General features: G+C 43.0%; 1 protein-coding gene across 1 annotated transcript; it reads left to right on the plus strand.

Annotated features, from left to right (window-relative positions):
* Positions 1-665: 665 nt before the first annotated feature.
* Positions 666-23779, plus strand: TKT (transketolase). Its single transcript, XM_018068549.2, has 14 exons — positions 666-878; positions 5647-5764; positions 7092-7205; positions 7885-7982; positions 9640-9831; positions 10646-10764; positions 12429-12622; positions 13216-13380; positions 13970-14126; positions 18374-18504; positions 19809-19892; positions 20071-20164; positions 21770-21892; positions 23476-23779. Exons 2-14 carry the CDS (start codon positions 5681-5683, stop codon positions 23661-23663), a joined length of 1743 nt encoding a protein of 580 aa, XP_017924038.1. The 5' UTR covers positions 666-878; positions 5647-5680; the 3' UTR covers positions 23664-23779.
* Positions 23780-24107: the final 328 nt, after the last annotated feature.

The raw sequence follows: 24107 nt of genomic DNA on the forward strand, positions 1-24107 counted from the left end.
TGGGGTCCTCAGTACGAGAGACAAGTAGCTCCTGGAGAGGGTCCAGCAGAGATCATAAAGATGATGAGAGTCTGGAGCATTTCTCCTATGAGAGATGAAGTAGCTGGGCCTAATTGGTCTGGAGAGGACTGAGGGGATCACATCAATACGTATAAATGCCTCAAAGGTGGGTGCCACGAGAATGGTACCAGACTCTTTTCAGTGGTGCCCAGGACCAGGACGAGTAGCAATGGCCATAAACTAAAACGCAAGAAGTTCCACCTCAAGATGAGGCAGAACTTTACACTGAGGGAGGCAGAGCAGGGGAACAGGCTGCCCAGGGAGGGTGTGGAGTCTCCCTCTCCAGAGACATCAAACATCCACCTGGACGCGCTCCTGTGTCACCTGCTCCAAGTGACCCTGGCAGGGGGGTGGACTGGGTGATTTCCAGAGGTCCCTTACAAACCCGAACGAGTCCGTGACTCTATGAAGGGTGGAACACAGGAGCGCGGGTCCACACCCGCACCCTGCGCTCAGCGCTCCCCTCCAGCACGAGGGAAATGGCGCCCGCGGGCGGGGCTGGGGGAGCCGCCGGGCCCGCACAGCCCCGTCCGCCCCTCCCGCGGGCGGGCCCGGCCGGGGGCGGGAGGCGGGAGGCGGCCGCCCTCGCTGCTCTCTCCGCCCCGGCTCGGCCCGGGTGAGCCGCGCCGCCGCAGCCTTCGCGGAGCCCCAGCCCCAGGTGCAGCCACCGCCGCCCGAGCCTCGCAGCCGCCGCGGCCCTCCCGCCTCGCCCCATGAGGATTACACAAGCCCGACCAGCAGACGCTGCAGGCGCTGAAGGACACGGCCAACCGGCTCCGCATCAGCTCCATCAAGGCCACGACCGCGGCCGGCTCCGGGTGAGGGAGGGAGGGGGGAGGCAGGCGGCAGCAGAGCCCGCCGCACACGGGAAGCGCGCTCCCGCAGCCGGGGGCTCGGGATGGGCTGGGAGGGGGCCCGGGGCACGCGCCCGTGTCCTGGGGCAGAGGCCCCGCTCCGGCTGTGCGGGGATGCTGCGGGAGCGGCGGGGATGGGAGCGGGGCAGGGATGAACCCGGCCACAGCCCGCACCCCCCGCGCCGCTGGATGCGGCGGTGGCACATCTGGAAATGGCGGCCGGGGCGGGGGCTGCGCGGGCAGAGCCCGCCCGGGCCGCGCCGGGCGCCGGTGCCCGCGGGTGTTGTGACTGCGAGAGAGCCGGGAATGCTAAGTTGGTGCAGGACTGGAAACCAAAGAATTTGTGCCCGAGGCGCAAGCGGCTTCTTTTTCATTGCGTGCCCGTCAGTTGGAACTAATTCTGTACAGAATTTCAAGTGAGCCCAAGTGGGATTATCTGTGCCATGCCCGCGGTCTCCAATGGGCAGCTTATTCAGGCCTCTGGACAGGATTTAGTGTGGGCTCTGATGTGTGCAGATTCCAGGGTTATCCTTCCTTTGATCGTGCTTTACCTATGGAAAAAAAATCTCTGCAAACAATCCTCTTTTACTCATATAAAATTAAAGCCGTTTTTTCTGCTTGAATAATGTATTTCAGTACCTCCATATAAAGTGCTGGCCTTTTTTTTAATCTCTCCCATCTTGTTGCAATTTCCTCCTTTGGACCTCTTTGAAACTGGCTGCAGTGTTTAAAAAAAAAAAATTTTAAAAGTCTGAAGGAATCTCTTGGGTGCTGAGGTTCGTGTGGAGAAGGGTAGTATGTAAAAGGTTATAAAGCTTCTTTGAATTGCCTTACAGTCTCCACCCTGTGCCTGGCATGAGCTGCCTCACATGGCAGAGAAACTGAACTTTACTCGTTCTGTTTGCAGACAGCGAATGGAAATGCTCCTGTGGTTCTTCCTGTGAAATGGGGTGTTGGGACGCGGGAAACCTCTCGGCCTCCTTGGGGGTGGGTTTTTTGGGTCCAGTCTGGAGAGAGAAGTGCTGGATACCCAACAGCTGCTCTTTTACTTCTTGATTTGTTTCAAAGCTGCAGTGTACAGGCATTATTACACAAGCCTGTGTGAAATTGTAGGTAAGAAAAATTGTGCTAAATCTGCTTAGTAGAGCTTGGGCTTCAGTATCGAGCTTCTAGTATGTATTTTAAGCAGGCCTAGGGATGCGTGGTATTACTTGTCTTATCGGCAGATAAAATTATTTCTCTGCTTTGTCTGATATGCTGTTGAAGGATAAGGTTCATGCTACAGCCTCTGCTTCTCTTCTGTGGTCCATGGAATTCAGCAGTAAAACCATTCCCATCATACTGATGAACAGACAGTAAAGTATTTTTTCTCAAGCTTTTTATTCCCGGTTCATGTGTGCTACAATACCGAGTCCTTCTTGCACAAAGGCATTTCATTAATCCCTCTGGTTTATTCTGCCACTGGAGTTGTGTAGTCTGAAATTATTACACAACCTGATAACGAGCAGATTATGAAAGATGGACTCTGGAGGGAAGGTTCTGTTGGCAAGTCATTTATTTTCTTAATAAGATTTGATTGCCAAGATGATGGTGTAGTAACATACCTAAAAGACAGTCAGTCTGTTGTGGAGTTAGACAAAGCACACATACTTCTAAAACATCTGTACATTATGAATATGTTTCCCAAAAATTGAAGGAGACAGTACACTTTGATTAAATTGCTGGTGTGCACCAAGAATACGGAAAGATGTTTGAATGCAAGTTAAATAGAAGCTCACAGTTAATTAAAAAAATAAATTGTTTCATGCTTGCTTTGACTTTGGTAAGGAAATTTGTGTTTGTTGAAGGTGTAGTTGGTAAAAGCTGAAGGAAATACTTCCAGTAAAAGCACTTCAGACAAAACAGGACCTGCCTACTACTTTCAAGGAAGTAATTTCTGTAAAATGTGGTGTGCATTGCAACACAAGTGGTGCTGTGGTAGATCCGACACACCAGTTCTTGCAGCCTTTACTTGTTCTACCTTTTGTTAAAAAAAGTACAGCCTTTGCCTGGGCAAGAGCAAAGTCGGTCTGATCCTGAAGTTGCTCAAACACATCACTTTGAGTGCTTCACCAGCCGTGGTGGAAAAGTTCAGTGAACTGGAAAAAAATTTTGTGTTTAAAATGACTTACGTGGGCAAAAAATTTGATTGAGTTAGTTGTAAGGATTGAACATACTTGCTTTGGGGCGTGGAAGAAGGTGGGTTTTTTTAGATAAGTAGTGCAGACATTTCCTTCAGAACATGTGGAGTCTCTTCTGTAGCTGATGATACATTTTTACAGTTTTGAAACAGTTTTTGGGCTTCCTAGAGGTGGCTGGTTACATTCTTAAAAGTGGAAGTTGTAAGAGTTTCTTAAGAGGCAGTTAAGTTTCGTAAGTGTGGTGTGATCACTTGTTGCAGATTAGTTTTTCTTCAATTTTTTAGCTTTTCTCTTGGACTCAGTGTTCCATTTTAACTTTCCACCACAGTCCTTTTTAGTTGAAATGTGGACATGTGTAGAAGGAGATAATTGATGCAGAGTAATAAAAAACACCTACGAAACTACTTTTTTGGAGTAATCATCTTACTCTTGGTTTATGTGGATCCAAGATTTCAGTGTCCCAATGGACTTCAGTTTGGTTTCCTCCTGAAGGGCTGTATTTCAAAGTTAAGGCTTCAGTAGGACCTTTCAAAGAGTAGTAATGGGACCAGCACCACGAGGTTCTGGGTTGTTCATCCATCAGGATACAGTTGATTTTTACAATGATTTCTGATATCTGATAAGCAGTTAAATTTTTGGTTATTTCTGATAGTAGGAATTCATGTAATTACCTGTAGCTTTAACAAGATTTTTTTTTTTTCAATTTTCAGGTAATTTATTAAATTTTTCTGCTTTTTTTTTATTTCCACGCGCTACCATTTTAGGTGGTTTAAAACTTTTTTTACCAAGACCAGGAGTTCATAGAAGTATGGTTAAGTATAAAGTCAATAAAATTAAAGGAATGAAAGCTTTAAACAAGCATGTAAGGCTTCTTGATTAACTCAAACACATAAATATTTACTAATATGTTTGAACCATGGTTTAAAGCTAATTCTTTTGTTTCCCTGTGTGAGTACTTACTAAGGGATGGACACTAACTGTAATTTGTATTTTGCTAGTGTTTTGCATGTTTTTATTCTCTTATTACAGCACCGTTGGGGATGTTGGGAGGGAAGGTTTATTACTATCAAAAGAATATTCTGGTTAAAGTTTTAGTGAAAGTGTTGTCTAATCCTAACATGCATGGTAATGTACATGTGGGAAATGAAATGTGACACTTTCATAGTAAGTTCATCCTGTTTTATAAGTAGGGTCAAATATTTTAAGAATATTGTGTTAAAGATGAAAAATATATGTTGGTAAAAGAGAAAGTGAGATGAAACTGCAAGTTATTTTCAGCCTTCTTACTGTTCAGCATCCACTTTCCTGTACTTCAGTAGCAACAACTGATATCCAAAATGATCCTATTTACACCAGTAAAATACAAAAAATGCTACTTTCCACATTTAATAAAGATTTTTAAAGAGCCTCCTTACTCCTTTTAAGCTTTATTGCAACTGAAAAGCCAAGGCTGGTGGTCAAGTAGTGCCATCCCTTCCAGGTGCATAACAACATTGATCAATATTTTAATTACAGTAATGTAGATAAATAAAAGTAATTATATGCCCTTCTTTTGCACTTCAAATGAAATATAAAACTCGTTATTTGCCACTTGAAATAACCCTTTTCAGGGAGTTCTGTATTTGCTTGTTGGTACTTATTGGCACAATTGCCTCTGAAATGGGCCTATGTGTTTCTAAGGCAAGTTGTAGTTGAAGTATTAATTCATGCTGCTGTTGAAGAATGTTCCAAATGTTATCCCAGATAGTTCAGTGGGAGAGACTATCTCACATCACAGAATCACAGATACTTATAAATGTTTGATGAACCAACTAGTACCATATTTCAAAGTGATAGAGATGTTCTTCTCCCAGCCAGAGATTAAGCAAGTTAGTATTTTATAACAGGTATCTGGGTGTTTACTGGAGACAGTAAATTTCTGAATCCAGTTTCAGTAGAAGATGAAATACAAGAGTTGCATTATTTAATGCCCTCTTTAGAAATCAGAATTTTAATTCTGTCAGCTCTAACATGGTAAAATGAAGTGGTTCCTGTGTTATACAATGATAAATGTTCCAGAACTTTCTGCAAAAGTTAATCTGGTGTTACCAATCCCTGTGCATCAGGGCCTGAACAAGTCCTGGTGCCACACTTTTAATTCCTTCACTCAGTGAGTGGCTCAAGTACTGTGGAAAGCTGCCCTTGTTTCCTCTGCATCCGTGTGAATTTCTGTGGGATAAATCTGTGGAGTCTGATTTCAGGCCCAAGGTTGTACAGGTTCCTGTGCTTCATGGTCACCCCTCAGGGTGGTGGTCCTTGGCATGGAGAAGAACAGAGAGCTCTAAAAGATATGTCTAGATTGAGCATCCACTTCAACTAGATAAGAGGCTCCCTTTGTCTCAAAGTACAACTAATTTGCATTGGGAGAATGGCAGATGGGACGTGTTTTCAAACACTTCAGATTGTATATTTTAATTCTGAGGAGTTGGGGACTGGTAAAGTGATATTTTAAAGATATGGGCCTGAGCAAACAATAACAAGAAGTGGTAATCTTGGGTCTTCTTGACTTGTAGCCACCCTACATCATGTTGCAGTGCAGCAGAGATCATGTCTGTGCTGTTTTTCCATACCATGAGGTACAAAGTGCAAGACCCCAGAAACGCCAGCAACGACCGGTTTGTTCTTTCAAAGGTAAATAATAACTGTTTTGTGATCCTGTTCACTCTGCTAGGAAAGAGCTGCCTGTCTGTAGATTAAGTTGACTGGTCTTCCTTGACTTGTGCTTACTTAGACTTGCATCTGCACAGAAATTTATTGGAAATATTTGAGAGCTTGGAATTGCTTCAGAAAGACAAATAAAAGTTGCTTGAATTAAGATGCAGCATAACTTCAAGATGGTTTGAAAGTGTCTGTATAAAGTTTCTTGATGAGTCTTTACTTTGTTCTAGTGTTAAGTAATAAATGTTATTATATTGTCTATAAAATTTATCAGGATACACTAAGGTCTGTTTTATTTTGGCATAACCAATTTTCTAACAAGGCAGTCAGCTCCTGTGCTGTCCTTGTTAACTGCAGCCCTGCTGTTCTGCCTGCAGCCACATCCCAGTGGGCACTAATGCCTGCCAGCTTCTCAGGGAGCATTACATGAAACAGGGCAGTTAGTGAGTAGTTTGCATTCCTACTGTGCCAGGATGATATTAAAGTCAGTGCTACTTCTGAAGCCACTGTGGGTTAGAAAACTGTAAATCTCATGTCTGGGCTGGCTGTTAATGTTTATATTGCCTTTTACTTTATGCCCTTAGAAATCGAGGGGCATTTTGATCATATGACATTAAGGCAGGTGAGGGGCCTTCAGAAAACATAACTGTGTAAAACATGGCACATCTCTCCTGCTCCACTGAGACAGAATTCTTCATGTGGTGGCTCAGAGTAGTGCTGTGTAGCCCATCATGTATGTTCTGGCAGTGGATATAGCAACTGTTGCCACTTCTGATGCCCATTCTAAACCAAGGAATTTGGAAGAAGCAAGCAGCTGATGCTGAGGGGGTAAAAGCACTGAGAGTTGCTTCTTCATGTTTGCTTTACCTCTCTAATTAATCAGGGTCTCTGCCTAGAGCTGCTAAATGGCTTCAAACCTCTGCATGCTCTTGTGACTCCTGATGGCTCCAGCGTGGAAGATGACTGCTGCTTTAGTTATCATGTTGGACCTGGCCACAAGGGTCTGAGGGTATAAAGCTTAAAACTTTGCCTGTTGTCACACACTGCATCTTACCTGAGTACACTGAAGAAGTTCTAGGGGGATAACACTTGCTCATTGATCTGGGATGCTCTAAACAGGGGTGTGGGAAACTTGGAAGCAAGCATTAGTGTGAATGTTGTGCTGTAAAAGTATTTTATAATTCAGTGTTACAAGAACACAAGAACCTGATTTCAGGGTTTGTCAGCTTTGTAGAGCTTTGTATTGATCCTAGGAAGTTGTGAAACTTGTGCTTTGTTTAAAATTTCTGTTTCTCCCTAGGGTCATGCAGCACCAATTTTGTATTCTGTTTGGGCAGAGGCTGGATTTCTACAAGAAGGAGAATTACTGAACTTGAGGAAAATTGATTCTGTCCTAGAAGGACACCCAGTTCCAGTAAGTGCTTGTAACCTTTGATATAAAATGATGTTTTCTGTGAAACAATAAGAGCATGTATTTTATGGCAGTTCTTGGTTGCCATCTGTACTGTACAGGAAAGATAAAGACTTTTAAGAAGGATGATGATACTTATGGCTTCACAACTGAATTGGTGTCTGTGTTTGAGTGAACATGTAAAAATTACCTTTATTGTTGTAGTAAAGTTCCCCCACAGTCCTGCATGTCAATATTTTCCATTTTAAAAAAGGCTTATGTAAAGTTCCATCCAGGCTTTACTTGTCCTTTAAGCAGCTTTGAGGTATTTCAAGAGTTTACATCCAGTTTTGTAACCTCGTTGGTCTTTCCATTCTCAGCCAGTTAGTTGTTTCTTTTGAAGAAAGTTGATCCTTTTTTACACAAAATCATCAATTCTTAACTGCTGCCATCCAAAGCATAGCTGAGAAATTTGTGGCCATAGTTACCATTCCCTTTCAGAGAACCTGGTTAGTTTGTGACACTGACCATCAAGGTACACACATTGCAGAGAGAGAAGGATTTTGGGGCAAGATTTAGAGAGACTTGTATGTTGTTATGGCTGAGAGGCTGCATTTTGATGTATGTTGAACCATCTTCTAGCACTGGAATTTAGTTCCTTTGTTTCTTAATTGTAAAATAATTGCTCTCTTCTTATTCTCAGAGACAAGCATTCACTGATGTGGCTACTGGATCCCTTGGGCAGGGTCTTGGTGCTGCATGTGGAATGGCATACACTGGCAAGTTCTTTGACAGAGCCAGGTAATTCCATCTTCATATTTTATGATTATAGGCATTCAGTGGGAAAATTTTGTGAAAATAAATCCTTAGTCAGGGAAAAACAAAACTACTTTATTCTATTCTCCATTCCCAAATCTAATTTCAAATTCAGGTTTTCAGTGATAGATTATGAGCCTGGTAATTACGAAGCTGTTGCCAGCGAAACTACAAGGGTTTAAAGGTTAACAAGAATTAGTGCATATGTGTGTTCCTGTTGTAACCTGACAGCATTGCAGGGTAGTATTCCTGAGTAGAGAAGACAGTAAGTTGTTGGAACAGCCTCTAACTCCCAGAGAGTAATTGATAGCCATGTTGAGGCTGGACGTGTCCCCTTAGAAGAACGGCACAAGCCAAAAATGTGTCTGTTCAAAGTCAGATGACAAATAATGGAGAACATTAGATAAGGAACTGTTATGGTCAATAATAACATCATTGGATCATAAAGTAGGGCTCCAAAATGTTATCAGAAAGGCACTCAACTCCACAGAGACAAAAATGACTGCTTCTGCCATTTGTTTTGTGCACAAGAAAAGAAGATGTCTAAAGGCAATCTATGTGAGGAGGAAAATAGCCTGATGTAGTTGATGTATTTTATGTGACAGTTCTAGTACATTCGAGCATAGGCTGCCCAGTTAATGTGTCCTACACTTCACTAGCTTGAAATCATTTCTGTGAAAGATGACTTGCTGATTTTAATTGAGTTTAACAGATGCTACGTGTGGAAAAAATCTAACCAGTGCTTACATGACAAAAGGAAAAGGTGGTCTTGCGTGCAGCACTGGGGAGCAGCTTCAGTGAAAGGAGTTCAGATTTAGCCGAAGGCAGGTGGGATTCAGAGCAAGATTCTCTTACAGCTTAATGTCTAGTAAGAAAAAAATCTCCAACAGCCATCTCGATTATTTTGTTTTAAAATTGTATATTTGAAGGCTAATTTACTATTCTGTTTTAATTTTAGTGGGTAATAAACATTTACAAAGCTTTGTCATCCAAAAAAAAGAGAGTGGTAATAGAAGAAAAATGCAGGGGATGAATTCTGCAGGGATGAGGCAGTGCTCCTGCTAACTGAGTTTTACCTGAATAAAAGGCTTAGTGTTTAGAGAAACAGTCTATGAAGTCATATCGTATTGGTTATCTTTTTCCTGAATTCTGAATTTGGTTATGCAGCATGCTTTAAACCATAGCTGAATTCATCCACAGTTTAGAGTTGCCTGAAATTCAGGTACTGGTTGTCCTTCCAGAGAGTCCATGGTAGGAAGGAGGAAGCAGCCAGTAACTGTTCCTGCATTGTTCAGATCCTGCTGAGTCACAGTGACAGTGTTCAATGGGCCTGTTCAGTCAAGCCTTGCAATGGGAGGCTTAAGACTTGAATTTTTTGAGACAAAGGTTTGGAAGGCAAAGCAATATTTCTCATCTTATTTTTCTAATGTGTACCAGCTCAAAAATATTTTAATTTGATTTGTCTAAGATTACTATGTAATGTTATCTGAGGTGAATGCATTGAGCAATGGGAGTTGAGTTTGGGATAGAAAAAAGCAGTGAATTCTCACTCTGAATTGTTTAGAGGGGGTTTGGTTTTTTATTTAATGGTGCTTAGACATCAAACTTAATTTATTTTCTTTTTTTTTTTAATTTCTTCTAGCTATCGAGTGTATTGTCTGCTTGGAGATGGAGAGTTATCTGAGGGCTCTGTTTGGGAGGCAATGGCCTTTGCTGGCTTTTACAAGCTGGATAATCTCGTTGCCATATTTGATGTTAACCGTCTTGGACAAAGTGACCCCGCTCCTCTGCAGCACCACGTGGAAATCTACCAGAAACGCTGCGAGGCCTTTGGGTAAGTGAGGGGAAGGAGCTCAGGATAATCTCTCAGTCCAAACTGTGTGTTTTATTTGCTTCTCAGAATTGTTCAAATGAGCTTTCAGTTCTAAAGGCTGCCATCACCAAGGAAGGTGGTCTTTCGTAATCCCTGATATTGGTCGACTTTATGGGTACAGCAGGAATATTAAAAGTGGCAGAATTTGTTGTTTAGAGGAAAAATAAGAAAACTGTTTACTCAGATACATTTGTTAGAGGATCTTAAAACTGTTTTTATCATATTAAATACAGATTTTATGACTGTGTGACCACATGTACTGTCATAACAAGTAGAGCAAAAATACAGCATGGAAACGATGAGAATTCTTTGTGTATTGGCTTTCATTTAGTTTCATATTTCTATGTAGATGCAAAACCCATGATAAAAAACTGTCATATACAATAGCAGCCATGCAAATTATGATGGAGCATTTTTTTTTTTAAATCAGCTTCCATTGTCAGTTTTTATCTTATTTCTAGATGTTTGATTTGCTCTTGTTACTAAAAATGGCCATTATATCTGAAGAAATGTAGGATAACTTAGTTATCTGTGGGCTGTGAATTTTGCTTTTAGCTGTTGATGCCTCTGTGACTCTTTTTGCATTATAAAAAAGTGACTGTGGTATTTTTTATGATATCAAATAAATGCTAGTTTGTGTTTCTGGCACACTTTGGGTCCCTTAAAAAGACACTGCATTGGAATGGCATTAGTATTCGTTATTGTTATTGCTGACTCCCAGAGAGTGTCACATGCTAAAACCCTTTAGAAACAGTTGATCTGTTTGTGTTCTTAGCTGGCATGCTATCATTGTGGATGGACACAGTGTGGAGGAGCTTTGCAAAGCCTTTGGCCAGGCCAAACACCAGCCAACAGCCATCATTGCAAAGACTTACAAAGGCAAAGGCATATCAGGTAATAAAACATCTCTTGCTGTGCAGGCTCATGTGTATGATATGTGCATGGTACTGCAATAAAGGTGCCATTAGTAAAAAATAAAGAAGTTTAACGTTTCATACATTGGAAATACATTGTATCCTGTCAGCTTTTTGACTTGATAATCCTTCCATACAATCTGAAAACTCAGAATTTCACCCTATTGTCTCCTTCCTTTGTTGCCTTTTCTTAAGGAGGACAATCAGCCTGAGGCTTCATTGGAGGCTGGCAAAGATGTGACTCAGTTCTTCATGTTACCAGGGTGCACTTGGACTGGGCTGTTACAGATCCCTTGTTGCAGGGCAGGATTTCCTCTGCTGGCAGCTGTTCTTGAGTTGTTACTCTATAAAAAGTCTTTTCTAGTCTGGAAGGTGGCTGGGGACAGGGGAAACATTGAACCGTATGACTTGCTCTTGAAACTTGTCCTGGTAAATGAGGGCCACTTTCTTGGTGTGCCCTTGATCCCTAGACTCACAGAGACTACTCTGAGAAGGGAGTAGCTTTGTCACAGAAGGTCCCTGTTCCCTGTGTTGCAGGTGGCTGGGTCTACTGTTCCCACAGGCAGTATTTTCCAATGCATGGAAAATAAGGGGCAGTGTTGCAGTTACAGCTTTGACAAAGCTGCATGAGACAGGGTCCATCAGCTACCAGGTCATACTGCAGCTGAATTCTTATCTGATGTGGAATTCATGGAGATACAGGGTACAGTAGCCTGTAGAAATTATTTCACAGGTTAGCAGCTGTTTGAGTTTTTTCACAGTGTCTCTAAGATCCTTCGGAATTTTTACATGGTGTGAGACTCACATAAATATCACTGTCCAGGGGACAGGTGTGTACCTGCACATCTGAGCAATAGCAGGCAGAAAGTCTTTCAAACTCTCTGCACTTCTCAACACCATAATTGCTGAGAAAGTTACCATGGTTCTTGCAAGTGAGATGTGTCCCAGCTAACAGAGCCTTGTATCCATGGAGTGGAGTAAATGCATGTTCAGTTGTCAGGGGTTGCCGTGATTCTCTTCAGCTCCAGCTTTCAGCAGCACTCTGCGAGTTTGCCTTTCTGACCAGATAAATATGAATAACAGGAGTGAATATGTTCATTCCTTTTCTTTGAGTAAGCAAGCAAAATTCATTATTCGGGGTAACTTGCTCAGGGAAAGCAGTGTATCCATTAGAGAGGTAATTTGGCTGTTAGTGCCAGGTGCACAGAGAAGAGTCATCAGAAACTATTAAAATAAAGCTGTAAAATGTCGGCTTTTTGAATTAGACAGCTTGGTTAACTGTTGTTTCAAACTTAACTGAGTTTGTTTAATCAGGCCCAACTGTTAACTTTCATGTGAAATGTTCACACTGATTTACTGATCGCTTCCTCCCACACTTACAGACCAGGTCTGTTAGGTGCCAATTTAAAAGTAGAAGACACTGGGATTTTGTCACAAGTTTGGAGTAAATTATTCCTCTTATGTGTTTAAACGTGTCTGTCTTAATATAATTGATTACTATTGTAATTGTTTAAGGAATTTCTTCCTTGGAAGACAATATTAGACTGTCATACTCCACTGCACTTACCTGGGTAAAATCTGCAGCTAAAAACCTAGATTGTTTTTATACTTTTCTTACTTGTAATGTGATTTTTAAATACACAGGTGTTGAAGATAAGGAAAGCTGGCATGGAAAGCCCCTTCCAAAAAATATGGCTGAACAAGTAATTCAGGAAATAGATGATAGAATCCAAAATAAGAAAAAGCTTTCTCCAGCCCTCCCAGAAGAAGATGCACCTATAGTAAATATTAGAAACATTAAGATGCCATCTCCACCAACTTACAAAGTGGGAGAAAAGGTATTCCCTTCTTTTTCACTGTTTGTCAGATATTTCAAAATGTGAGACTGTATAAATGCATGGCAGGAGGTTTTGTGTTATCCCTTCCCACAGTTTCAACAACCCACCTCAGCAGGCAAACACCTGCTTCTGTGGTGTGAGACAATCAACTCACTGGCTATTGAAAGGGTATATTAAAATAGGAAGACTCAAATCACTCTTCTTCATTTTGTGACTATTATCAATTATCTGAACTACTTTATGTGCATTTAAAATTAAAGAAATTCCATGAAGTTCAGTGAATTTCCATGATTAGAAAGCAAGGTTTTAAAAATTTCCTAGCTGGATTGGTAGGGAGTTGCCAATTCCAATACATTAGGACACAATGTGTCCTAATGCTGCATTGTGGTTTTCTTTTTCCTTTTCTTATTTACTCTTCTGTGTGTCACTGTTCTCATATGTACTTTTGATACTGCTATCATTTAAAATGCCCTTGGCTGTGTTTTGGTTCTGATTGTATGTTCATAGACTTAACGGCAAAACAAAACGGGAAGGGAAAAAATAGCTGTAGAAACAGAAAGTTCCAACAGCCCTGCTGTGTTTTCCTTTCCCAGTGGGCTACACGCAAAGCTTACGGGGTTGCACTGGCAAAACTGGGCCATGCCAATGATCGAGTGATTGCTTTGGATGGGGACACGAAGAACTCCACCTTCTCAGAGCTCTTCAAGAAGGAACACCCCAGTCGCTACATCGAGTGCTACATTGCTGAGCAGAACATGGTAACTGCCCTCCTGCCTTTACCAAAGACTGGTGTTGCCAGGCAGTGAGTCTCCATAGAGTGGGGTTCTAATACTTGCTTGTCACATAAATATATGGGGTAATTGTAGCAATAAACAATTTAGGAGTCTTGTTCTAGTTTCCATTTTGCTAAAGGAGAGCCCTTTTAGTAAATATCAGTCTAAATAACACAGGTAAATCCATTCCCTCTCGGTAATGATAATTTTTGCCTGCTGGAGATAGCAGAACTGTGTCCTTTGGGATGAAAGTGTAAGCTTTTGATTCAGTAAAAGAAAAGAGGATAATTCTTAAAGTCTAGTGAAAGGCTGTTTGGAGCAGATAGAGAAAAGAAGCTGCCAGTAAGAATCAACAACAGTTGAAGCAAGGAGCAGAAGAGATGCAGGAGGATAGATAGTGGGAGAGCAAGTTGCTTCCTCTTCATGTTGGAAAAGCCAACAATTAGGAGCAGGACTGGACAGAGACTTTTAATCTGCTAAATTTTTAGGGCAAGGAGTCCCACGGATGGACGATGTCTCAGAAACAACTGATAAATGAGGAACTCACTGTTCTTGTACGTTCTCCCTGCTCCAGGTGAGCGTTGCAGTCGGCTGTGCCACTCGGGACAGAACCGTTGCCTTTGCCAGCACCTTCGCCACCTTCTTCACGCGGGCATTCGACCAGATCCGCATGGCCGCCATCTCCGAGAGCAACATCAACCTCTGCGGCTCCCACTGCGGCGTCTCCATCGGTGAGGGCACCTCCCATCCAGGCAGGGGTGGTCATGCTCTGGGGAGACAAGCAGTGCTGTAGCTGGGGTGCTGTAGCAGTGTGACACTGAAGTCATATTTGCAAATTCGCTTTTGTGAGACGCAGTGTTGTATTTAGAAAGAATGAGGCAGATTTCAAGCCCTCACCTGCTTTTTTTTCTCTTTGGCCCGATGAAAATAGGATTTTTTCCTACAAGCTTTTGTATTGTGCCAGTAAAGACTGATATAAAGGGATTTGATGGAAACTGAGGAGTTTAGATTCCTGTTCATCTTTGCAGTCATGTGCTTCTATTTTGTTTCCCAGTCTCTGAAGAGAGAAACTAATGATACTATTCTTGCCCAGATGCTCTTGTCCATCAATCTCAAAAACCCATCAAAGATCACCAATTTGAAATAACTGCTTCAACTTATCTCAGTTTTTTTTACTACTGGAAGTGTTCATGCATTGATTAAAAAACCCCCAAAATCTCTAAGTGTGATGAAACAGGAACTGTGAAGCTGTTATGTAATTTAGGTAATTGAATCATAGAAAGGTTTGGGTTGGAAAGGAACTTAAATGTCACCTTGTTCTAACCCCTCTGCCATGGGTAGGGACACCTTCCCCTAGACCAGGTTGCTCAAAATTAGGCAGGATTTGCCCTTGGTGAAGCCATTGGTTGTCCTGAATCATCTCCTGTGCTCCATGTGCCTTAGCACAGCTTCTAGGAGGATCTGTTCCAGGATCTTCCCAGGCACAGGGTGGTAGCTGGTAGTTCCCAGGGTCCTCTCTTTTCCCCACTTTAAAACTGGGTGCAGTGTTTCCATTTCTCCAGTCACCAGGGACTTCACCTGACTGCCATGACTTTTCAAATATCATGGAGAGTGTCTTGGCAACTACATCAGCCAGTTCCCTTGGGACTCTGGGATGCATCCTATCAGCTCCCATAGATTTACATATGTAGAGGTTCCTCAGGTGGTAACATACCTGATCTGTTGGGGTTTAATCCCAGCTGGCAACCAAGTACCTCACAGCTGCTCTCACAGTCCCTGCCCCTGCAGTGGGATGGGGAGAACAGAAAAAAACCCTTGTTGAGATAAGAGCAGTTTAGTAATTGAAACAAAGTAAAATATACTATTACTAATAATAATAATTGTAAATAAAAAAATAACCCCCAGGAAAAATAAGCACACTACAATTGCTCACCACCCACTGACTGATGTCCAGCCTGTCCCTGAGCTGTGATCAGCCACTTCCAGTTAGCTGTCCAGGCTGTGCTCCCTCCCAGCTTCTTGTCCACCTCCTCACTGGCAGACATGAGGACACTGAAAAGCCCTTGACTTAAGGTAGACAGCACACAGCAACAACCAAAACATCAGTGTGTTATCAACAGTATATACCAAAGCAGTGCAGCCTGAGAGCAACAGGCTGAGGGCCCTTGCCAGCAGAACCTGCCCTGGTCTTGGCTTCCCATCCTAGGTCTTTGGAACACGTCAGATCATATTAGGGTTTGACTTTGGTTTGAGGAAGGAAGGGAGTTTGTGTTTTTTTTTTTAACTGAAATGTGTAGACATCACCCATGAAAACAGGAACAGACTTGCATACCAAGAAGGAAAATGCAAGTAGACATTCATGCTTGAAAAAGTAGTGGGTATTTATAGGGAAAACGAAAGGGAGGGAGAGCTGACAGGGGTAGTAAATGAAGGCTCTCTGCATACATCACTTTTGCAGTTGATTTAATAGTTCTGGCTGGCAGTATGGTTTGGAGAAAACTTGGGGGGTTTATGTTTAAAACAAAATAGTTAATTTGACCTGTAATATTGGTAAAGATTTAAAGATACTTTGTAAACGTGTGTACTATCACCCAGAGCCTCAAACTTGCTACATATATATACTTGATATAAATTTTCTGCTGTGTAGAATATACTGTAGTAGTGGAGACTGTATGTAGAGTGTATCAGATTATGGCTTTTGTATGTCATTAAGGGAGGGATTCTTTTACAAGTCTCTTTTCTTGTTAAAATCAGTCCTCCCACCTCATCATAGTCTAGTTCAATCCAGTTTAAGACTTTTAGCAAGCAGCAAAGTGTGTTGGGGCAAAAGCCAATTAGTTTTGGTCTTTGCTCATTTAAGAAGATAAAACTCATTTGAGCTACCCAAATTGTCTCCTAGAACTACACTTCCAGGTTTCAATTTTCAGCACTTGGAATGTTCTGCTGGGAGCTGTGATTGCCAAGTGCATACTTGGATTTATAAAGTCGTTGGAATTACAAATCTCATTCAGGCCTCAACTTTGATTTTCAAAAAAGAATTTCAACCCAGAGTTGAAATGCAACTAATATAAAGAATTGCATAAAGTTTATATAAGTTTTACAACTTATATAAAGAGTTATAAAGAAAATTACTCAGAGAAACCGTTGAGCAGTTAAAAAATTCAATTTTAAATGGAAGGGTATGAATTAAGTGTATGTCCTACTAGAACTTTGGGCCTGCATGGAATTCAAAATCTGCATGGAATTCAGAATCTGATCTGGATCTGTGGTGAAAATTGAAGTTTTATGTATGCAGTTCTAGGTAGACCTGGGCTTCTACTGCACTGAAATTTGGACCCATTACATTTATGAGAATTGACCTTCTGAACCTGTACTAAGTTCACTCCTAGACCAATAGTGGCTGATGGACTGAAACATTAAATAAGTTTTAAGGTCGTAAGAGAGTAATGGAAAAATCTGTATTTTCCAAAGTGAATATGCAAGGAAAGAAATCATAGTGTACATCTGTCAAAAATAGAAATATCAGTTGTTTAGACAGTTTTATATCCTGGACATTTGATACTGTTTATACTAAGCACTCACTTTTTTTATTAAGCTATGAATTGAGGTTTTGAGAGTTATTCTCTCTTTTGATCTATGGTACTCTAAAACCGTGTAAATTGGGATTTTCTTAAAGACTTGAGGCCAAACAACTTAGTACTACTCTGTAAATTTCTGGTATGAGCTATGAGTGCTGGTGGTATTGGCACCACTGTAGCAAAAGCAGGAAAGGCATGATACCTTGGATAAGATTCGAATTCAGGTACCTGATAATTTTATTCTTCATAATTTCACTTTTCTTCTATGTCTGCATTGTGTGGGTGCATTTTAGGAAAGGAAAATGCCCACTGAGATCCCACTCATTCACTCAAGAGTGCACACAGATCTAGAAGCTGATGTTGAGAGGTTTTTCTCATGTCATAACTGAAAGCAGAGAAGCTCTCTCTTCCTGGTTGGTGGTTACTTTACTAGGCATGTACAGTGGCAGAGTTCAATGCTTGATTTCTTTAACATATTTAAAGTTCTTCAGAGTTTTGTGCTGCCCTTATGAAAATAGTCTCCTCCTTCCTCGTGAACTCGTCCTTCTTGACTAACAGGTAGCGGGTGCATGTGGGAAGGCTCATGGCCCTGCTGCTGCAGGCTGGGACATGACTGGATTCAGAGCTCTTTGCATGGCTGGTTTGGAGCAGTGCCATTCCCAAAGCTCCGTTACATAAGGTCACTGGGGGCGGGGGGGGTTGTGGTGGTTGTTTCTTTAACCATGGAAATCCATGGCATCCAGCACGTGTCCTGGCTAGGGATTCCTTTCCATGGATCTGCAGGTTATGCCATGAGGCGCTCGAGTTGTTAAATTAACAACACAGATGCCCTGCTGCTCCTTAAAACACCTTTTTATGGTATTGAAAAATGCATACATACCCTTCATTTAATCTTGAAATGAGCCCAAGGATTTGAGAGCAGTTGCACCAATTGCACTCTCCATTTCTGATGGAACACATGCCATTCTCCTTTCACATTTCCAGCAGTTTAAATCTGGAGGAACACTTATTGACAAGTATCAATTTTGCTTGTGTAGCCTCAGTACATGTAAATCTGAAGATGCTCAGATATCTCGTGACCCTCTTTCTGTATCTGTACCCTTCCAATTTGTTGTATTCCTTTTGTGTTGTTTTATTGTTACACTTTATTTCCTATTTTTCTTTTTAATCCCAGCTCTCTTTCTTTTTAGTCTCTTTCTATCCTTATTTACTGTTTAGATGGTTCCAAGTTTAAGGAGAAGATGATTCTTTTCTCAAGCAGGTAGACTTGCATGTCGTGTGTGTGCCTGATTTTATACTTTTCTCTTTTTTGCCTGGTTTACATTGACCCTCACTGCTGTGTTGAGTGATTGCCAGAAATGTGCACTTGCCCTTTTGTAACCCTGGTTTAATTCTTTCAGGTGAGGATGGGCCATCTCAGATGGGACTGGAGGACCTGTGCATGTTCCGGGCTATTCCCAACTCCACTGTGTTTTATCCCAGTGATGCTGTAGCCACCGAAAGAGCAGTGGAAATAGCTGCCAACACCAAGGTTTGCATCACAGTATTTCTGAGCCAGAGAATAATTCTGTCTTTTGTACTACTCTTGTTGCTTCTGGCACGTTTCTTGCACATCTCTACCCACATAAATTCTTTCAAAGGCTCCAGTGTGGCAGTGGGATGTTTTCTATGCAAGGAAAGGTTGCAGGCATTCTCTCCAGGCTAGTGCAGAATGAACAGTCTGGAATGCAGTGGGCCAGATTTGGGGAGATGTAAATGATTACAGGGCAATTGCAGTTTGAATATGTACTGGCTCAGAATAAGGTTAAGTGTAACTCTTAGGTATCAACAAACTTAGAAGTGCACTCCCAGTACAACGTCTCTGGGGTCAAAATTGAAGCTGGATGTGGAAAGATAAATTCATCTTGAGGATTTTGATCATCAGGTGCCTGCAGGTGGAAGCTCAGGAGTCAGGTGCTCTGTCAGTCTAAGGCTACAGCTCCTAGGGAAACTGGGAGCTGGGGCTCACACGAGTTCCCAGTCCCACGGGCCACCCTTTGCTCCCCTGTTGCCAGTGATGGATTGCAGTTAAATTGAACTGTGGCTGAAGACAACTAAGACTTCCCACTTGGCTGTGAGAGTTTCTGATCTCTCAGACCTTCAGCTTGGACATAGCAATGGTCAAATGCCATGGGCAGCACTGGGTTGGATCATCTCCTTAATACAGAAGTATTTCTTGAGAAAGGAGCAAATAATTTGAAATTTTTCAGTCTTGCTACTACAGCTTTTCAGTGAAGGAGTGTAGAAATTTGGAGTGTAACAAATGTAATGAACAGTTTGTGACAAAAAGATGGAGGGTAGGGAAAGGAGCGTGAGGGAGAGATTAAAGTACAAGTTTGTTCTTCTTGAAGGGCATCTGAACATTAACTGATGGAAAGCATTTTTCCTTTCAGCCCAGCCTTTCTTCTTTTGCTTTAAAATTGATAAGAATAACATTTGCACATATATGGCAAGCTTCTAAGATTCTAATTAACTTGAGTAGGATTCTCCATTTCCATGAGAGAACCAAAGAGAAATAAAGATCTTGGAGTCAGAAAGGAAATTGTAAGTTATCAGTGTGCTCTAAGAGGAGGTGAAGTGTTTTGTGATGTTTGAAACAAGCAGCTACCAAAAAAGGACTAATGGGAATTGGTGGGGCAGGGGGGAGTTAACTCAGTAGAACCAGAGGTGACATAGAAGGATGAACACTACACAAATAGAAAGTTGGCTTGCTGTATTTTTTTCATAGGGTTTACCAACTAGAATGTCAACACCTTTCTATTTTTGTAACTTCTCACATGTTTACTTTGGAAACAGGGCATTTGTTTCATCAGAACTAGTCGTCCTGAAAATCCTGTCATTTACAACAACAACGAGGACTTCCATATTGGACAGGCAAAGGTAAATATTGCACAGATAAAGAGAATCAGAAAAAATATTCACTGATCTTCTTGTAAAAGCCCTTTTCCCTCTAAAGCACTGCAATGCCAAAGATTTGATCTTTTTAATAAAATCTCTAGAAATGTAAAAAAATCTGTGAGATTTATTGTTAAAAATACCTGGACACGTTTTCTTGCAGGTGATTTTGAAGAGCAAGGATGACCAAGTGACTGTGATCGGAGCAGGAGTCACTCTGCACGAGGCTCTGGCTGCAGCAGAGCAGCTGAGGAAAGGTGGGGCTTTTTTCCTTTTCTGTCATTTAACACAGAAAAAAAAAAAAATCAATACCAGTCAGCCTAACTGCTCACCCTTTGTACTGGTAAACATTAATGAAACTGTTCTAGGTAAGTAGTCAATCACATGGTCCCCCCCTGCCAGTCTTGCCTAAAATGGAGTGGGGTTTAGTTGTCTTAGCAGCATTAATAGCCATGAAAATTGCCAAACTGACCAGATCAAGGTCTTCTTAGAACTGCTAATCTGTGTGATAGTGCGCTGGGCAGAGGCTTGGAGACAGCGTGTGAGAAGCAGGAGTGCCACATGGTCACAGCACAACGGGCTGCAAACAGGCTGGGGCCAGGGACCAAACCACAGCCTGTCCCCGTGTGCCAGGACACTGCCCCGCAGGACACGGCCCGGGGTCGCGGCTGCCCTGGGCTTCTCTGAGTGAATGGATCAGCTCTCTGATAGCCTGGGAGGAGGCACAGGTCCACTGCAGTGCTCAAGTGCACTGACATCTCACAGCCATGATAATCCTTCAGTGAAATAAGAAGAAAAAGAACCCGTGAAAGCCCCATCTGTGAGTCAGGGGACTGCGCCCAGGAAGAGATTACAAATAGCAGGAGATAATACAGTTAATGCTGCCTGTGGCTTAAGGGAGCTTTGTGTGCAGTGTCTGGGTGGACTGATGCTTTGTCGTGACCTCGAGTCACCAGCCTTAGGACATTTTAAAAGTTGCATTTTCAGAGCCATTGTTACTTTTCTGCATTTTACCATGCTTTGCAATGCTCTGCTGATTTTGAAGTGTGAGTTACCACCTCTGGAGAGATAATCCCTCAAGGCAGAGGCAGTATCTAATACCCAAAATGTATTGGCTACTAAAAAGCCTTCAGTCATAAAACTGTGACAATAGGGCCTCTTCATGTGTAGGAGTTGAGCCAGTGTTCAGCTCCCCAGGGTCAGACAAAACCTCAGCAATTGCTATTCTTTATAAACAATTGCCATTTGTGTGCAGTTTTAACGAGCCATCTGGGCCTGCCTTATGAGCACAGAACAGATCCTGGGTTTGGTGCCAACCTTAAGGGTGCCCCGAGCAGGGCTGGGGCAGTTCAGACAGACATACCTGGGACGTGGCAGCCTGCAGTGAAGAAAAAACTCAAAATGCCTACAAAAACAAAGAATCAGGAGGAAATTATGCCTGGCTTGACAGTAAAGTTAAAGGAAAAATAAAGGTCCAGGAAAAAAAATCGCAATTGACAATCTGAATAAGGAGGGTTTTCTGTGAGTGGATTCTGCTCTTACCTGGGGGAAGGCCAGTTACATGTCTTGCTGATGGGCACTCCTAGTGACCTTGAGTCACTTACCCAAGGCTTTCTGTCTTGTCTGTGAATGAATGGATGTTACTATGGATATATATGGATATTACTATTTCACAAGGTGCATGGAGAAAGAATGCACACAAAAATTAGGGTTGGTTGAGTTCTGTGGTAGACAAGCCATAGGTTCAGGTACCTGGGAGTTTTCATAATGGTCTAGTAGGTCACAGTGATTGCCTGTGCCACTGGCATTGTCCTGCATGCTCCACATTCATGTTGCAAATCATTTCATTCTGTTTTCTGCAGAGAAAATCTTCATCCGTGTGATTGATCCCTTCACTATAAAGCCCCTGGATAAGAAGACAATACTTGAAAGTGCAAGAGCAACCAAGGGCAGAATCATCACTGTTGAGGACCACTACCATGAAGGTGAGCAGGGTCCAGGAGGTTACAGCTGTCAGGGACTGGAAGCTCCCAGCAGAGGAGTAGGGGACCTGATGCTGTTGTTCCATTAAAGCCAAAGAGAGATTTCAGCCTTTTTTGTTGCTGTTAGGATTATCAAGTGACACTGAGGGTTGAAAGTTTCCTCAGATGCAGTGGTTTAATCAGGGCTGCCTTTCTGATGCCCTTCTGTGCTTGGTCCAAGTGAAGTCTGGATTCGTTTGTGCCCAGTGAAATTGTAAATTCCTGTTGTGCTGCAGGGGCTCTGCACAGGAGTGTTCTCTGAGTGGCTGTACAGCAGCTGCTCTGCAGGTGTGAAATTGCAGGAGAGACCATTGCTGTGCAAACTTCTTAAGTATTCCCTGTGTCCAAAAGCTTGGCTCCATGTTGCCTGAAATCAGAAGTTTTTGGCAGTTTCTGCAGTCCCTCTGGGATAAATTCCTCCCTCTTTCTTCTCTGCTGTTGTAGATATCTACTACTAGAAATTAGTAGATATAATTATGATAATATTGCTTACCCTACTTTAAGGTGAGCATCACTCTTGCCAGGTACCTGAAGTGAGCTAGATCTACCATAAGTGCTGGATACAGCATACTTTTGTTCCAGACTCTGGATGGTGATAGGTCACTGAACCTCATAATTTTCAAGCTTAGTGTTCAACTCTGGACAAGTATTATACTGCAGATTTGCAAGATGGCAAATCATGACACTGTGAGGTGCTGAACAGGCTATTTAAGCTCTCTGGAGCAGGCAGGGCAGGGCAGGGCAGCTGTACGAGCATCAGAACCCTGAGTGTGTTGCAGGCCCCATCAGGCTGATCTTACCAGCTGCCCTGCAGAAGTGCCCCTGGCTGCAGGCTCAGTTCGACTGGTTACATCCCACCATGCCCAAGCTGTGGGAAGGCCTCCCAGATACACCCTGACTGAAGGGCAGCACCAAGGTGTCTCTCCTACCAGGTCCCAGAGCACGTGCTTTAGACACAAGTCACATGTTTTCTTCTTCCCTAGTACTCTTGCTTCCAGGGTCTCTCCTGCCTCCACGCAGTTCCCGTTGCATCCTTTGTCCCTGTCAGTGATAGTGACTCAGTGTGAGCTGAGCTCCCAGCAAAGGTTGCAAGTGTGTTACATAACCAGAGAGGTGCCCAGTGGCACGTACAGCACTGGGGAGAGATGGAGCTCTGAAATGCTGCTGAGATTGGTTGGAATTTCAGCACGTTAAGTACACTCCTAAATACTCTTCAGTCTAAATGTATTTTTAAACCTATCCCTCGGTGGCTGCTGCCGAGGTGCTGAGAGCTTGCTGACAGTCCTGTGCCCTTGAGAGGCAGGTGTGTCTGGCTGCTGATTGGGAAGTACTTCAGAAATGTCAGGCTGCCTGTCCTCGAAATGCCTTTGATACAGGGAAAGGTTTTCATTTCACACTTGGCCAACTCAGATACACGTGATTGGTGTTTTCATAAGCCTGGGGACCGAGGCTGTACCTTGCAGGGCCCTTTGCTCAGGCACACACAGAGCTGTGTGTTCCCTGCTCGGATGCTCCCGCTCTAGGCTGTGTTTGCCCTCTCTCCGCAGGTGGCATCGGCGAGGCCGTGAGTGCCGCGGTGGTGGGCGAGCCCGGCGTCACCGTGAGCCGCCTGGCCGTGTCCCAGGTGCCCCGCAGCGGGAAGTCAGCGGAGCTCCTGAGGATGTTTGGCATCGACAAGGATGCCATCATGCAGGCTGTGAGGGCGGCCGTGTCCAAGTCCAGGAACGCCGAGTAGATCGAAGCATCTCGTGCTGTGTTACGGAAGAGCTTGTTCGGAGAGGTGCTGTCAGTACAAGGCAGGCAAAGGTGCTTTATGTAGAGAGTTCTAATAAAAATACCAGCTTAAAAAACCTCCTGGGCTTTCATCCCTTTTTTTCTCTGTGGGGTTTGGTGTGGTGGGGTAACAGCTGAGTGTTTTCAGTCCCTCCTCTCTGTGCTGCCCCCCAGCCATTTAAAGCCAAAGGCAAGGAGGAAGTACCTGATGTGCTGGGAAAGTGGGGACGAGGGCCGGCATAGCACTGGGAATGAGCAGTGAGCCCTGGGCTCAGGGAGGACATGCTGAATGGTGGTGCAGTGAGCACAAGCTCATGAAGGAGGTTGAAACTTTTCATAGGAACTTGTATTTTTGAGTGCTTGGCCAGTGCTGCAGCAAGGGTGACGCTGAGAAGGACTAAAGGAG

This window comes from Manacus vitellinus, unplaced genomic scaffold (assembly GCF_001715985.3).
Source record: "Manacus vitellinus isolate BGI_N305 unplaced genomic scaffold, ASM171598v3 scaffold_14_pilon, whole genome shotgun sequence".
Lineage (NCBI taxonomy): Eukaryota > Metazoa > Chordata > Aves > Passeriformes > Pipridae > Manacus > Manacus vitellinus.

What these genes read in the sequence shown, in the direction of transcription:
- TKT (XM_018068549.2), top strand. Translation starts at nt 5,681, where the DNA reads ATGTCTGTGCTGTTTTTCCATACCATGAGGTACAAAGTGCAAGACCCC. An exon ending in AAGTTCTTTGACAGAGCCAG is followed by an intron (nt 7,983 to 9,639) that starts GTAATTCCATCT and finishes AATTTCTTCTAG; the next exon opens with CTATCGAGTGTATTGTCTGC. An exon ending in AAACGCTGCGAGGCCTTTGG is followed by an intron (nt 9,832 to 10,645) that starts GTAAGTGAGGGG and finishes TTGTGTTCTTAG; the next exon opens with CTGGCATGCTATCATTGTGG.